Here is a 14983-nt window from a genome sequence, read left to right as displayed (position 1 = left end):
GAGGTCAGCTAATTTTGTTTAATGTTTTCTTTTTAATAATGATGATACAAAAAATGGTAGTTTCCAAAATCTAAGGAACAGGCGAAAGTTCCAGTGGGCTTAATTTAGCGACTCCTTCCCCTCCCCGATCGGTAACTCACAAAAAAGAAGGCAGGTCAGGTATTTTTTTTTTATATTTCCTTTTTAAAAATAATGATACAAAAAATGGTAGTTTCCAAAATCTAAGGAATGGGCAAAATTCCAGTGGGTTTAATTTAGTAACTTGTTCTCCTCCCCGATTGGTAACCCTCACTAATAATAAGATGTCTTCCAAGCCTCCATATATACTAATTTCAAAAAAATATTCCTTTTCTATCTGATTAGCCAATCATAAAGATTGAGAGCTTTTTTTAAAGCTCATCTTACCAAATTAGGCACATAGTGGATTGTTGGCGCAGTAGTTGTGCTTAATTTTGATTTAACCCATAATTATGTCTATTGCAGGGCTCGGGCACAGGAATTCAAAGCCTTTCTGACACTCAATTTTTGCAGCGCTATTCAAAGATTACTTTATTGACATCTTCTTACGGTCGATGTTTTATTTTAGAGACATCTACAATAGCCAAATGAGGTGACAAATAAATTTACTTACGTGTTCAGATGTAAATAGAACGAGTTGTTCTGGGATTGCTCTAATGCCCTCTGATTTAATTTTTGGGAACATTTTGTATCTGGCCGCTAGCAAAGCATACATATTTGAAATTGTTCCACCTGCAAAATTATAAACTATTTAGTAACTTGTAATGTTAATCATATGGGTTCTTTTCTTATTTTTTTCTTTGTTTTTAATCAGTATACAAATCTTAACCTTAAGCTGTGTTTATATCCACCCCGAACCCTTTACGTACACGTAACGGGAAGGGGTGTAATCCTGGAGAAAGAGTGGCGTGGGTGTGTTTTAGTTTTGTGTAGTTTTCCTCTTGACCTGTGTTAGCGCAAATGTATTTAAAAAGGTCACCAATATTATAACCAATAAGCCTAAAAATCTGTCAAACAAAAAGACACTTCCAAATTAAAACCTATGATGCGCATACTCATGTAGGAACAAAATATATTTTCTCAAATGAAGAGTGCCCTGTTGGTGAAGTATAGGGTGGACTCACGTGTTTTTTGCTTTTAAAAGCTTGCCTTTAAACCCGTTTGAAATTTTTTGTCTTTTCCTTGCAATTATTATTTAACTCTAATGGTTATCTTTTCTTGTTTTTCGTTACAAAGGAATGTCTAACGCTGCCTAGTCTCGAAACACTGGACCATGCTGTAATAAAGGAAAAAAAAGAACAAGAAAAAGTGAGCTGTTGACTAAATACACACGGTCGGTGTAGTTTTCAAAAAGTAAAAATGCTGTAAGCAGTCTTCTTTATAGCATATGCTTTGCAGTGTGTGTTTTTTTTTGCGTTTGAAAGCAGAGCTAACGTTTCAATGAAAATTTTTCCTCAAATATTGTTGCCTTTGAGAGTGACTAAATAAAAAAAAAAATTATTTTTAACTGCAAGTAAGGAGCGACATTAAAACTTAAAACTAACAAAAATTATTCCGTATGTGAAAGGGGTTGTCCCCTTCTCAACACCTCGCTCCTTACGCTAAAGTTTGACTCTTTCTCACAACTCTACTTTTTAAAGCAATAAAAAAAACTTTAGCGTAAAAAGCGATATTTTGAGGAGGGGACAACCCCTTTCATATACGGAAAAATTTCTGTTCGTTTTAAGTTTTAATGTCGCTCCTTGCAGTTAAAAAAACTTGTTTTTTATTTAATTACTGAACGTTTTTGAATTAATTCATGTTTTGATTTTGGCTCACCGCACATGAATATTTAAAACGAAATATGCATATTAATATTTTTTGGGGATAAATGGCTTTCTCATAGTTTTGATCAGACAATTTTGAAAAAAGAGGGGGGAGGCCTAGTTGCCCTCCGATTTTTGGTTACTTAAAAATACAACTAGAACTTGTTATTTTTTTACGAACGTTTTTATTAGTAATAAATATACGTAACTTACGAAGTAACTAACGTAACCAACTTCTATATTTGTATATTTTTATAACGTATATGGGGGGTTCGCCCCCTCGTCAATACCTCACTCTTTACACTAAAGCTTGAATTTCATCCCAATTCCTTAAGAATAACCCCTGAATCACAAAGGCCGTAGAATAAATAGTTGAAATTAATAAAAATACTTTGGCGTAAAGGGCAAGGTATTTTGGAGGAGACGAGCCCCCTTATATAAGTAATATTTTATGCTAGTTTTAAGGTTTAATGCTGCTCCTTACTTCCACTTAAAAAAAGTTTTTTTTTTTATTTATTTTCTGATTGTTCTTTTTTTTAAATAATACTAGAAAATCCTGCGCCTCCTTCATGGAAATTCTCTTCCCTCATGATAAATTCCTCCATGGAAAGATGTCAAGTATAATTTCCTCGCTCTAACCACCCCCCCCCACCCCAACGTGAAAAAGTCCCCCTGAAAACGTCTGTACACTTCCCAATAACCACTACTACATGTAAACAATGGTCAAAGTTTGTAACTTGCAGCCCCTCCCCTAGGGACTGTGGGGGATTAAGTCGTCCCCAAAGACATAGTCATTAGGTTTTTCGACTATGCTGAACAAAATGACAATCTCAAAATTTTTAATCGGTGACTTTGGGGGAAAATGAGCGTGGGAGGGGGCCAAAGTGCCTTTTGGTCACTTAAAAAGGGTACTATAACTTTTAATTTCAGTTAGAATGAGCCTTATCGTGACATTCTAGGACCACTGGGTTGATACGATCATTCCTGGAAAAAAAACTAAAAAAAAACACGCATCAGTGATCTGTCTTCTGGCAAAAAATACAAAATTCCACATTTTTGTAGATAGGAACTTGAAACTTCTACAGTAAGGTTTTATGATACGCTGAATCTGATGGTGTGATTAGCTGATGGTGATAATGACCTTATGACAGATTTTATGACATTTAAGGGGTGTTACCCCTGTTTTTAAAATAAGGAAAATTTCCCCAGGCTTTTAACTTCTGATGGGTAACATCAAAACTCGATGAAACTTATATATTTAAAATCAGCACAAAGATACAATTCTTTTGATGTGACTATTGGTATCAGAATTCCGTTTTTAGAGTTTCGGTTACTATTGAGCCGGGTCACTCCTTGCTACAGATCGTTACCAAGAACTGTTGAAAAAAAAAACACAGAGAAAAAATGATTTTGCTTGTAAAACAACTTGTGACTTAAAAAAAATCGTTCATTATACTGGCTCAAAATTTTATCAAGAAGAACCAATCAAGTTCCAATTCAGCTTCTATGTTCACCAGTAAGGTTCAGGTTTCAGGCTTCATATTATTTTGGTGCAAGTTTCCAGCTTAAAATGGTTATAAAATCGACCAAGTCTTGAAAATGTAGGGCTCTCTCTATAAACAAAGAATGATTTGATTGGCTGACAAAATTGGGCACAAAAATAAGCAAATGGAATCCAAGCGCACTTTTTTAGCGCGGAAGAGTGAGATTATCTGAATTTATCTTTGAATCTACTTTTTTCATTACTATTAAAGATGAAGAATGACAGGCACTTGCTCTGTCTAGATAAAGTGCCCTCCTCCCTATCCAGATTCTGAAAAACACCTCTGTAATATCTTCATCGTACTCTCAATGGAAAAAAATTAATTCCTTAAGATTTTGAAGAATAAAGTCTTCAATAAGGTCTTCAGCGATTTGTGTGAAGCACTAACTTCATCAGTTTTTGTATAAACACAAAACCAACACAAGACAACATGATTAGGAGTAGAAGACTCCTTCTACTCCTATATATATATATATATATATATATATATATATATATATATATATATATATATATATATATATATATATATATATATATATATATATATATATATATATATATATATATATATATATATATATATATATATATATATATATATATATATATATATATATATATATATATATATATATATATATATATATATACTATATATATATATATATATATATATATATATATATATACATATATATATATATATATATATATATATATATATATATATATATATATATATATATATATATATATATATATATATATATATATATATATATATAAACAGTAATAACAGCCACCCCGAGAATTAAAAAAACTTGTCTGAGTGGAAAGCAACAACACTTTAGAGAACAATACAGGACTAAAAAAGAAATTTATGAAACCAAAAATGCGACCTATTCGGCACCACAAACCTTACAACAAACAAATTCAACAGTATAAAAATCCTACCCCGAGATGCCACAATAAGGTACATAATCATTTATTTACACCCCCCCCCCCCTAAAAAAACAATACCAAAAGAACTAAAATTCACACTTGGTAAAAAAGATTTCTTTTATTTCTCTCTTATAGAAATAAATATCACTAATCCTCTTTAAACTCTGATCTAGATGATTTCAGCTTCTAGTCCCCCTATGAAGCACAGAATACGTCTACCAGGTCGAAACAATGAATGGAATATTAATCTCTCCAGAAGATTGAGTGTCATAACTGTGGATCATGGATCTTAAATTAACTAAACTGTCAAAATATGAGAGATCTGTACCATGATGTAGCCTAAAAATAAGCAAAAGTGTGTATAACGCTCGTAGCCCAGAAGCTGGTAGTGTCCTTATTCGCTCGTAGACGTTCCGCACAGAATCCTGGGGCTGTAGGCCAACCAAGACACAAACAGCATTATTTTGAAGAACTCGTACGGGCCGGACAACAGAAGCAAATATACTAAGCCAAACGCTACTACTATACAAAATATATGGAAGGATCAGGGAAAAATGAAGGAGGCGTAGGACATATGTAGGGAAAATTCTTAAATTTTCTCATTATACCTAGGTTACGAAAAAAAAATATACTCACAGACTGTGCATGGCAATTGAATGATAAAATCTCATCAATACAAACCCCCAGGTACTTAATAGACAAAGCATGCTTTAAAACTCCACAATGTGTTATAATATCATTAATCTAAGAATAAAAACGGGAGATCAGAAAAAAATGACAAATTTTGACCTATAAAGATTAATCTTAAGCCTATTTACCCTAAACTAAGAATTTAGCCTATCCACGTTATCATTCATTGATGTCAGGAGTAATTCAGCAGCGCTGATAACCACTTTGTCATCCGCAAATAATGATACAGTTTCATTCTGGACACTTTTAGTCATATCACTAACGCTAGAACAACAATTATGGATGCATATAAAGCTTTCAATTGTCTTTTAATGATCATTAAACCATTAAAGTTTACCATATAATTTTAGTTATCTAAAAAAAACTCAAGCCAGCTTAGTCAAACAGTTCGTGGTAACGAATTGTAAGTAAAGAGTGACTCGATTCCATAGTACAGAAACAAAAAAAATTGAATTTTAATATCAATAGGTACATCAAACAAATCAGCATATTATGCTGGTTCCAAATATATATGGATCATCAAGTTTGGTGCTACCCATCAAAAGTTACGAGCCAGAAAAAATTTGCCTGATCTTTCAAATAGGAGGAAACACCTACTAAAATTCAAGGAATATTAAAGAAAGTCACATCATCAGATTCAGCTTACCAGAGAACCCTACTGCAGAGGTTTCAAGCTCCTCTCTGTAAAAATGTGGAATGTTGTTATTTTTGCCGGAAGACAGATCACGGATGCGGGTTTATTTGTTTTTTTTGTGTTTTTTTTTCCAGGGGTGATTGTATCGAAAGAATGGTCCTAGAAAATCGGGAGAGGGTGAATTAAAAGGGAAATTAAAAGTTCTAGTGCACTTTTTAAGTGACCAAAAATATTGGAGGGTAACTGGGCCCCCTCCTGTACCCATTTTCTCCAAAAATTATCTGATCAAAATTTTGAGATAGCTATTTTATTCAGTATAGTTTAAAGATCAAATAATTATTGTAAAATGACACCCCCACTGTCCGTAGGAAGAGGCCTGTATGTTGGGAAGTTCGCCAGTTGTTTAAATATAGTATTTGTTATTAGGAAGTATACAGACACTTTTTTGGGAGGGGTGTGTGCTTGGGATGGATTTCTGTAGGGATAATCTTCCTTGGGGAGTAAAATTTTACACTTGGGGTATTTGACATAATTACTATACGAATATTTTTTTTAATTGTCATACATTCTCTTAGTCAAATTTTTCGTGTGAAGATTTTCCGGGGAATTATGCAGGGGCTTTTTTCCCATGTTTTGATTTCCGGGAAATAATTTCCACGGAAGGGGGCATATCTGGAGTGATTGAGAAACCGATTAGAGATTAAAGTCTTACTCAAATAAAATTCTGCTAAGGAGAATTTTTCAGGCTGAATCGTGCGCAAGCAATTTTACAGGGATTCTCAGCGAGGATGGAACTGTAAGGAGGGAATTTGACGGGTGGGGTGGATTTTACGTTGGATTAAATGTCTACAGAGGAGTTTTCCGTGAGGGGATAGGTATTTTTCATAGAGAGTGAGCCATATTTTCCGGTATTATTTGAAAAACAAACTGAAATTATTCCAAATATGAAGGTTTGCCCCCTCCTTGATACCTCGCTCTTTGCGCTTAAGTTATATTGTTTAAAAAGTAGAGTTGGGACAAAGAGTCAAATTTGAGCGTAGAGAGTGAGGTGTTAAGGAGGGGACAGCATCTTTCACATGCGACATATTTTCTATTCGTTTTAAGTTTTAATGTCGCTCCTTACCTTCAGTTAAAAAAAAAACTTGTTTTTTTTTACTTAATTTTCAGTAAAGCGCGAGTTTTCCAGAAATCTACAAATACAGAGGATTATCAAGAGCCAGTTTGCTTGAAAGAGTTTCTCAAAAATATGCTCCATAAACTGCGAAGCAGTATTAACTGCGAAGCAGTATAAACTGCGAAGTAGAAAAACTTCGTTGTCTAAAAAAAGGGCTAAAGACGACAGGATTACAAGTATGACAGGAATGCACGAAGGATGGCAGGAATTTGCTTACCTGGACAGAGTATGCTGTCACCATTTTCATAGCCAATTATGTCCCTCATTTTCTTAAGTGTAACATGTTCCAAAAGTATAAAAACAGGGGCGATTTCATAGGTAAACATATTGGCGTTAGCGACACTTGTCAAAAACTCACCAGCGAGGGATATTGTGTCGCATCCATTTGACAGCTGATTGAAGAACCGAGGGTGGGCTAGAAAAAAAAGTAAAGAGAATACACAAAAATGTTCAAAAATGGTTTTGTTGTTGCTACCGGGAAACATTAAAAATTTTTAACACAAAAAATGAAAACGAAAGCATTGCATAACATATTTAAAGGACAAGTTTTTCTCTTTTTTTTTTCTAAAAAAGTTATTATTTTACAAGCAATCAGGTAGCAGGTCAAGCAAGCTTGAGTTTAAACAGAGCCTTATTTCCTTCTTAGCGGGGTATGAACAAGGTAGGACCAGAAGCTAGGAAAAAGTGCGGACACAAAAATTTCATTGGTAAGGCAATAGTTACGTAACTTGTCTGAGAGAATTGACCACAGATAAATGGTTTGTAATAATAGGGGATATTTAATACCTTTTGTCAATGATTGTGTACCAGCTCTGGCTTCGTACAATCTAGAATTATAGAATCTTAATCATTTGGCAACACTATCATGCTTGTTCTCGTTAAGGGTCTTTTGTAAGTATTTAAGATCTAGGGGGTCAGCGAGGGGGGAGTGGTAGTGGGTGGATGATTGCCCTCTAAGTTTTCTATCCCCTCCCCTAGATTAAAAAACAGCTTTATTTCTATTTCCTCGTCGAAAAACTTAAAAACAGCAAAATTAACCCGCCCACTAGCATTAAAGGGGAGTATTTTTGTATTTTCATTAAAAAAAGGATCAAAAAATCCTTCTTCCCCCTAATATTTTTGTGAATTGCTGCCCTGATTAAGGATATGTATGAAATCAAAAAGGACATTCACGCAATATATGGGAAAATTGGGAAATCCTGACTCTTTTCATCCTGACTCTATCAATATTTCTTGTCGAATCTGATTTTTTGATTATTTAATATAAAATAAACCTATGCATATCAGTTGTTTTTACAAAGGAAAATTTAGATACCTTAAAAGAACCAAAAGAAAATGTGTTATCAAAGTGCCTTTATTCGAATAAATAATCAATTCTTAAATAAATGATTACTCATTGAAACTCAATGCAAGATCGTTTTCTCATTACCCGTACTTTAAAAAGGAAGTACGACCAGGCTGCATCTTATTTAAATATAAATTTTTTTTATATTTAATTTTTTTATAAGTGCAATTTTTTTTTTCAATGAGTGACTAAAGACACAAAGTCAGTCCTTGGCCCCTTGAAAACCTATCACCGCCACTTTTTTGAAAAGTTGGCATTTTATACCTTGTTTGAAGTGCAAGAAACAAATCTTAATCACTAATCTACGCAAAAAGTGAGTAATGCACAAAAAAGTACCGCCCTTTCAGTACCACCCTAAAAGTAATGCACCTATCACCACCACTTTTTTGAAAAAGTGGCATTTTGTACCTTGTTTGAAGCGTAAGAAACAAATTTTAATCACTCATCTACGCAAAAAGTGAGTAATGCACAAAAAAGTACCGCCCTTTCAGTACCACCCTAAAAATAATGCACCTATCACCACCACTTCTTTTTGAAAAAGCTAGCATTTTTGTACCTTGTTTGAAGCGTAAGAAACAAATTTTAATCACTCATCTACGCAAAAAGTGAGTAATGCACAAAAAAGTACCGCCCTTTCAGTACCACCCTAAAAGTAATACACCTATCACCACCACTTCTTTTTGAAAAAGCTAGCATTTTTGTGCCTTGTTTGAAGCGTAAGAAACAAATTTTAATCACTCATCTACGCAAAAAGTGAGTAATGCACAAAAAAGTACCGCCCTTTCAGTACCACCCTAAAAATAATGCACCTATCACCGCCACTTTTTTGAAAAAGTGGCATTTTGTGCCTTGTTTGAAGCGTAAGAAACAAATTTTAATCACTCATCTACGCAAAAAGTGAGTAATGCACAAAAAAGTACCGCCCTTTCAGTACCACCCTAAAAATAATACACCTATCACCACCACTTCTTTTTGAAAAAGCTAGCATTTTTGTACCTTGTTTGAAGCGTAAGAAACAAATTTTAATCACTCATCTACGCAAAAAGTGAGTAATGCACAAAAAAGTACCGCCCTTTCAGTACCACCCTAAAAGTAATGCACCTATCACCACCACTTCTTTTTGAAAAAGCTGGCATTTTGTACCTTGTTTGAAGCGTAAAAAACAAATTTTAATCACTCATCTACGCAAAAAGTGAGTAATGCACAAAAAAGTACCGCCCTTTCAGTACCACCCTAAAAGTAATACACCTATCACCACCACTTCTTTTTGAAAAAGCTAGCATTTTTGTACCTTGTTTGAAGCGTAAGAAACAAATTTTAATCACTCATCTACGCAAAAAGTGAGTAATGCACAAAAAAGTACCGCCCTTTCAGTACCACCCTAAAAATAATGCACCTATCACCGCCACTTTTTTGAAAAAGTGGCATTTTGTGCCTTGTTTGAAGCGTAAGAAACAAATTTTAATCACTCATCAACGAAAAAAGTGAGTAATGCACAAAAAAGTCGGCATTTCTATGTCTTGTATACAAAAATACAAAAAAAATTAATCTATACCTTCACTCCTCCAAGATCACTTTCCCACCACCGACTTTTCACCGGAAAGCTTTTTTTACTGAACGGTTTGAAATCTATGGAGTAAACCCACTAGGGAGGTGGGACATGAGAGTGAAGCTTTTATGAGGACTATTCCCCTCTTCTGACCTAAGATAAACTTGAAGAATAATTTTGGGCAGAAAGCAACGAACAGATAGGTTTAGAAAGGCGTGTCCTTTCCCACTAGAAGGGCCTGCATTCACATGCAATTTTGTAGGAGGGTATCAGGCCATAAAATTAAGCCGATAAAAATTAGACTTTTTCTCTTGTTTGTCTCCCGAACAAAAAGCTTAAACACATTCTATTCACCCTTTTGTAAAAAAGTAAATAATTTTTGAGTTGCCCATAGATATTCTATTCAAATAAAGATTATTTTATTCATACTTGATAGCTATACTGTTCAGTTTTCTGACTTTCCCTCTATCTCTTACTTTCACGCGTCAAGAAAACAATAGAAATTCTCGATGGAAAACATCTTTTTCTAAAGGAATCCCCAGTGGAAAATTTATCACTTCCTTCCAGGGATGATAAATAGGAATACATAGAAGATTTACCAAGTTGTATATAAATTGGTGGTAATTTCATTGATTTCTTATCTATTAGGTTGAGATTTTTCGAGGATTGAAACAAAGCTATTAGAAGGAAAAAAATATGTATACAACAATGCCGTGTCATATTCTTTGTTTCTCAAAAGCAATAACACGTCTTCAATATTTTAGTCAAAAAAGTTTTTCAATCTGGTATGTAAATCGTATTTCCACTATTCGTCTTCATTGCTACTTCTGTAAATTCTGATCGTTACCCCTTTGTTAAAATTCTTCACAGCGCTGAAATAAACGTATACTTAAAGCTTACGTTATTTGAGAAGCCTAAGAAAGAATAATTAAAAAAAAAACATTCTGAGAAAAGAAAACTTAGCAAATGAAAAAATTATTGACAGAGAAATTTAAACGTTTTAGTCCAAATATTTGGTTTTATTCCTTTCTAAATACGAGTATGTCGAGGTCATTCGGTATTCCAACTTTCCTATTAAGCCTTTATAAATATAAAGAGAAATAAAAATATATAAATCATGGGTCAAAATGTAACGAGAGAAGCATTTTCGTTTTCCTAATTAAAAGTTTTATACAGTGATTTACACAGTGAAGGTAATTTTATCATAAATATAAATTTATCGTATTTAAAAATACATAGGGCAATGTGGTCTTAGAAATAAATTTCGTAGAGCTAACTGATGGGAAGATCATTTCTATTTTATTGTTTTTGAGTTTGGGGAAAACCGCATAAATATAATATATAAAAAGCCAAAATCGTTCAGATTAAGCTTTCGATTTATTTAGTTGCTTAATTAAAAATTCAACTAAGTGTTACTGAATCTTGATTTTATTTATAAATCAAAAAGACAGAGTGATCTAAGAAATAGTTTAGGTTAAACTTTTTATCTGAAATATAAAGAAAAAACACCTTCTAAATATGCCAAATTTCTTAGTGGACAAATGGGTTTTCACTCCTTATAAGCGGCGGTTTCCCATAGACAAAGTAGGCCTATTACGTTACTTCAGTGAAAAATCAAACAAATTAAATTTGGACCAATCAATAATAATTGGGTCAAGAAATTGCTACTGGCTCGGGACTTAAACCCAAAATTCCCTGGTCACTAGTCGATGCTTCCAACCCTGGACCAACAGGCACAACTGGCGATCTCTTCGATTTTCATTTTTTGACATTACACTCCTAACAAATCAAATAACCTGAAAATAAACATTGACAAATTTTCTAGATAACTATTTCTTTATCATATTAAAAAAAAGCAATTTTTTAAATGAAAGTAAGGAGCGACATTAAAAATTAAAACGAACAGAAATTAGACCTACGTTGCCCGGGCAACGTGAAGTGTTGCGGCAACCTTTGTCCGGCTTTGCCAACTAAAGTGTTGCGAGAGCAACACTTTGGTTTTGTTTCTTCGCTATCGATCAGTAATCACATGATCAAAGGCTATTCCTCAGCATTGAAAAAACAACAAAAAAATAGTATCAAAAGAAGGGACTAAATTGACTTTGCAGCCAGTTGAACTTTATCCTTTTCAATCGTAGACATCGTGACGGATGAAAACTCGGAACAATTATCGGAAAATATTATATTATCTAGTTGGTATTATAAAGCTATCCCTAACTTTTCAGGAAAACTTTTCAAAAGTGGGAAACCCCTCATTGCCGAAGATGATTATGAGCTAACAGCCATTTCTCGCCCAAAGTGAACCGATTCTTACTTATAAGTCCCTCTCCCATGATAGGCATCAAGTTAACCGGAAACAAATAAATGCGTAAAGCAACTAGCATAGTTGCGAACCCCTCATCGGTGAAGTTGACTGCAGCCTAACAGCAGATTATTACTTACAAGTCCCCTACATGTCTTATCACTGGAACCAAGTTGGTTTTAGCATCAAATACACTGGAAACAAATAATAGAAACACCAACTAGCAAAAGTTGCTAGCCCCTCATTGCCGAAGGTGATTATTACCTAACAGCCGACTGTTGCTTACAAGTTCTCTATATGTCTCACAATTTGTATCGGCCTAGATTTCGTTTCAGTGTGTACCTTACTACTGAAGTTGTCAACCCCTTGAAACTTTCAAACTGGTATACGTCATGAAGGAATTTTTATACCAAAAGATGGATGACATATACTTTGATCAGCTCATCAAGAGCTATCGATTGCCGTCGAAAAAAAAAACGATCTGTCTTAGTTCAAAAGTTGAATTTTTTTGCCGTAGGCCAAATTTTTAACGTCACCACTTAGAAAGGAGCAAAGGGTAAGCTCCGATTTCTTTAGCAATGACAGAACTTTTAAAATTCAAGAGGTACATCTGATAACGTTTCTCTACCTCAATTCCAAGTCCGAAAAAACGAATGATAAACCCAGCCGAAATCACGGCAGCACTTTCGGACCCGTTGGAAAATGCCGCTTTTTTGCTTCTGTAAATTTTTCTATTTATCACTCAAAGAAGATATATTGGCTGTGGGGCCGGGTAACTGCCGCATATATTTAACACTTATAGATTTTATTCCATCTTCAACTTGATACTGGTGACTGCCTTCTTGCCTGCTAGAACAGAGCTTTCCACTCGAAAGCAGAAACATGGTTTGATGAAACGAAAGCTTGGCTGCACAACTTCAGATACTCCTCTCTGACATATGCTATATAACTCCACTTCACTTCGCACTCCATAGGCTCTGGCTCGTGGACAAGTAAAAACCATCCTTTTTGGTCCCAGGCAAGAGTTCTGCGGAGCTTTCCAAAATGTAATGTCATATTCATTAATCCGGCCTGAGGTCCACACTTTCCGTAAAACCGCACAGGTTAGACCCTTACCAGTTTCCAGGAATAAGCTGAGATCGGCGGCATAGGAAAAAAAAACGGGATAAAACCAAAGTGTTGCTCTCGCAACACAATTACTTCGTATACGAAAGGGGCAGCTCCCTCCTCAACGCCCCGCTCTTTACGCACTTTCTCTCAACTCTACTTTTTAAAACAGTAAAAAACTTTAGAGTAAAGAGCAGGGTTCTCTGACATGTTGAATGTGATGGTGTAATTTTCGTTAAAATTCTATGACTTTTAGGGGGGTGCTTTCCCCTATTTTCTGAACTGAGAGAAATTTTCTTAGCCTCGTAACTTTTGATGGGTAAAATTAAACTTGATGAAACTTATATATTTAAAATAAGCATTAAAATGGGATTCTTTTGGAGTTTTTCTTTTCATTTTCTTTCGATTGGTATCAAAATCCCGTTCTTTAAGTTTTGGTTACTATTGAGCCGGGTTGCTCCTTACTATAGTTCGTTACCACGAACCGTTTGATCATTGTTTAATTATTATTTCTTGTTATTATTTATATTAACAGTGTTCAAGACAGTGGGTGACATATAGGATTAAAACAGAATTTCTGGTATTTAATTTTTTTTTTCCTGTTACATGACTATCATTGACCTTAAGAAGATAATTGTTGTTCTTTAGTTTTAGCAGTAAGGAAGCAAAAGATAGAAAGAAGGGGAGGAACAAAGAGCAGCTGAAACAAAGCCGTTTCCATTATTATTTTCTACATAGGGAGAGTATATCCTTTTGTTCATAAAAATTGGAATGGAAATTGGGAAGAAACGATGGAGTCAATATTTCGATCTCAGAAAGATGACAGTAGTTAAATAGCCCCATCAAAAGATCATTGTGCAGAGAGGATTCTCAAAAGGAAAAACGTTGTCGTATGTTTTTGATAATTTTGTCGATAAAATTCAGAAGACCTTTCAGTGACTCCAACAATGCCATACCAAGAAAGATACAATAGTATCAAAGTATAGCTGAATCGCAAATAATAATTTAATACTGAAAATCCATAATTTCAAGCTCAGGAGTCAGCTGAACTTTTCAGGATAAGTTTTCTGAAACAAAGTTTCAGAATAATAAATTATATAATGTTTCTCTCAGATGCATTTCCGCTCTCTGATCAATCTGAATCTTAAAAATGGCACTAGATCATCCGATTTTCAATCAAATTAGCCTATTCCGGAGTTTTCGCCCTTACTATATACACCTTATATGTCCCCAGGGCATAACTTATAACCCTTAACCTCAGGGTTGTGTGTGTGTGTGTGGGGGGGGGGGGGGGGGGGGTTGAAGTAAACAAAGACATAATTTTTGGATATTTCAATTACGTTGAACAAAATGGCTCTATCTAAATTTTTATTGGATGTGTTTGGGGAAATGAAGGGTGCAGAAGGGGGACTAGCTACCCTCCAGTCACTTTGACTTTCAAAAAGAGCACTAACCTTTTCAATTTTCAATCAAATGAGCTCCATTTGGATTTTCTGTGACAACAAATGGCCTTCTCAGAATTTCTATCAGATGCATTTCGGGTAAATACAAGGTGTGTGTGTGTGTGTGTGTGTGTGTGTGTGTATGGGGGAGAGTATCCACCCTCTGATCACCCTGACTTTCAAAAAGGGCAGCAATAATGCTAATTAGCAATCCATTAACCCCCTCCGAAGTTTACACGATCACCCTTTATATACAAACCTTAAACGCCCCCAGGTTATACTTTACAACCCTTGCCCTGGAGGCTCTGGGGAGGCTGTCATCCTCAAAGACATAAGTTACAGATCTATCAACTACGTTGATTAAAATACTATCCAAAATTTTTATTGAATGTGTTTGAATGGGCGTGGGAGGGGGTTAGTTGCCCTCCA

General features: G+C 34.7%; 1 protein-coding gene across 1 annotated transcript in view; it reads right to left on the bottom strand.

Moving 5' to 3' along the window:
• The window catches only part of LOC136031744 (glutamate decarboxylase-like), a 119064-nt gene that overhangs the window by 33689 nt on the left and 70392 nt on the right, over positions 1-14983 (bottom strand). The window contains exons 3-4 of the mRNA XM_065711466.1: positions 7027-7224; positions 632-750 (exon numbers count right to left, since the gene is read on the bottom strand). Of these exons, the coding sequence (XP_065567538.1) occupies positions 632-750; positions 7027-7224 (317 nt within the window). The remainder of the gene's footprint in view (positions 1-631; positions 751-7026; positions 7225-14983) is intronic.

Source organism: Artemia franciscana, chromosome 10 (genome assembly GCF_032884065.1).
Source record: "Artemia franciscana chromosome 10, ASM3288406v1, whole genome shotgun sequence".
Classification (NCBI taxonomy): domain Eukaryota; kingdom Metazoa; phylum Arthropoda; class Branchiopoda; order Anostraca; family Artemiidae; genus Artemia; species Artemia franciscana.
This window is presented reverse-complemented; position numbering and strand designations above follow the sequence as displayed.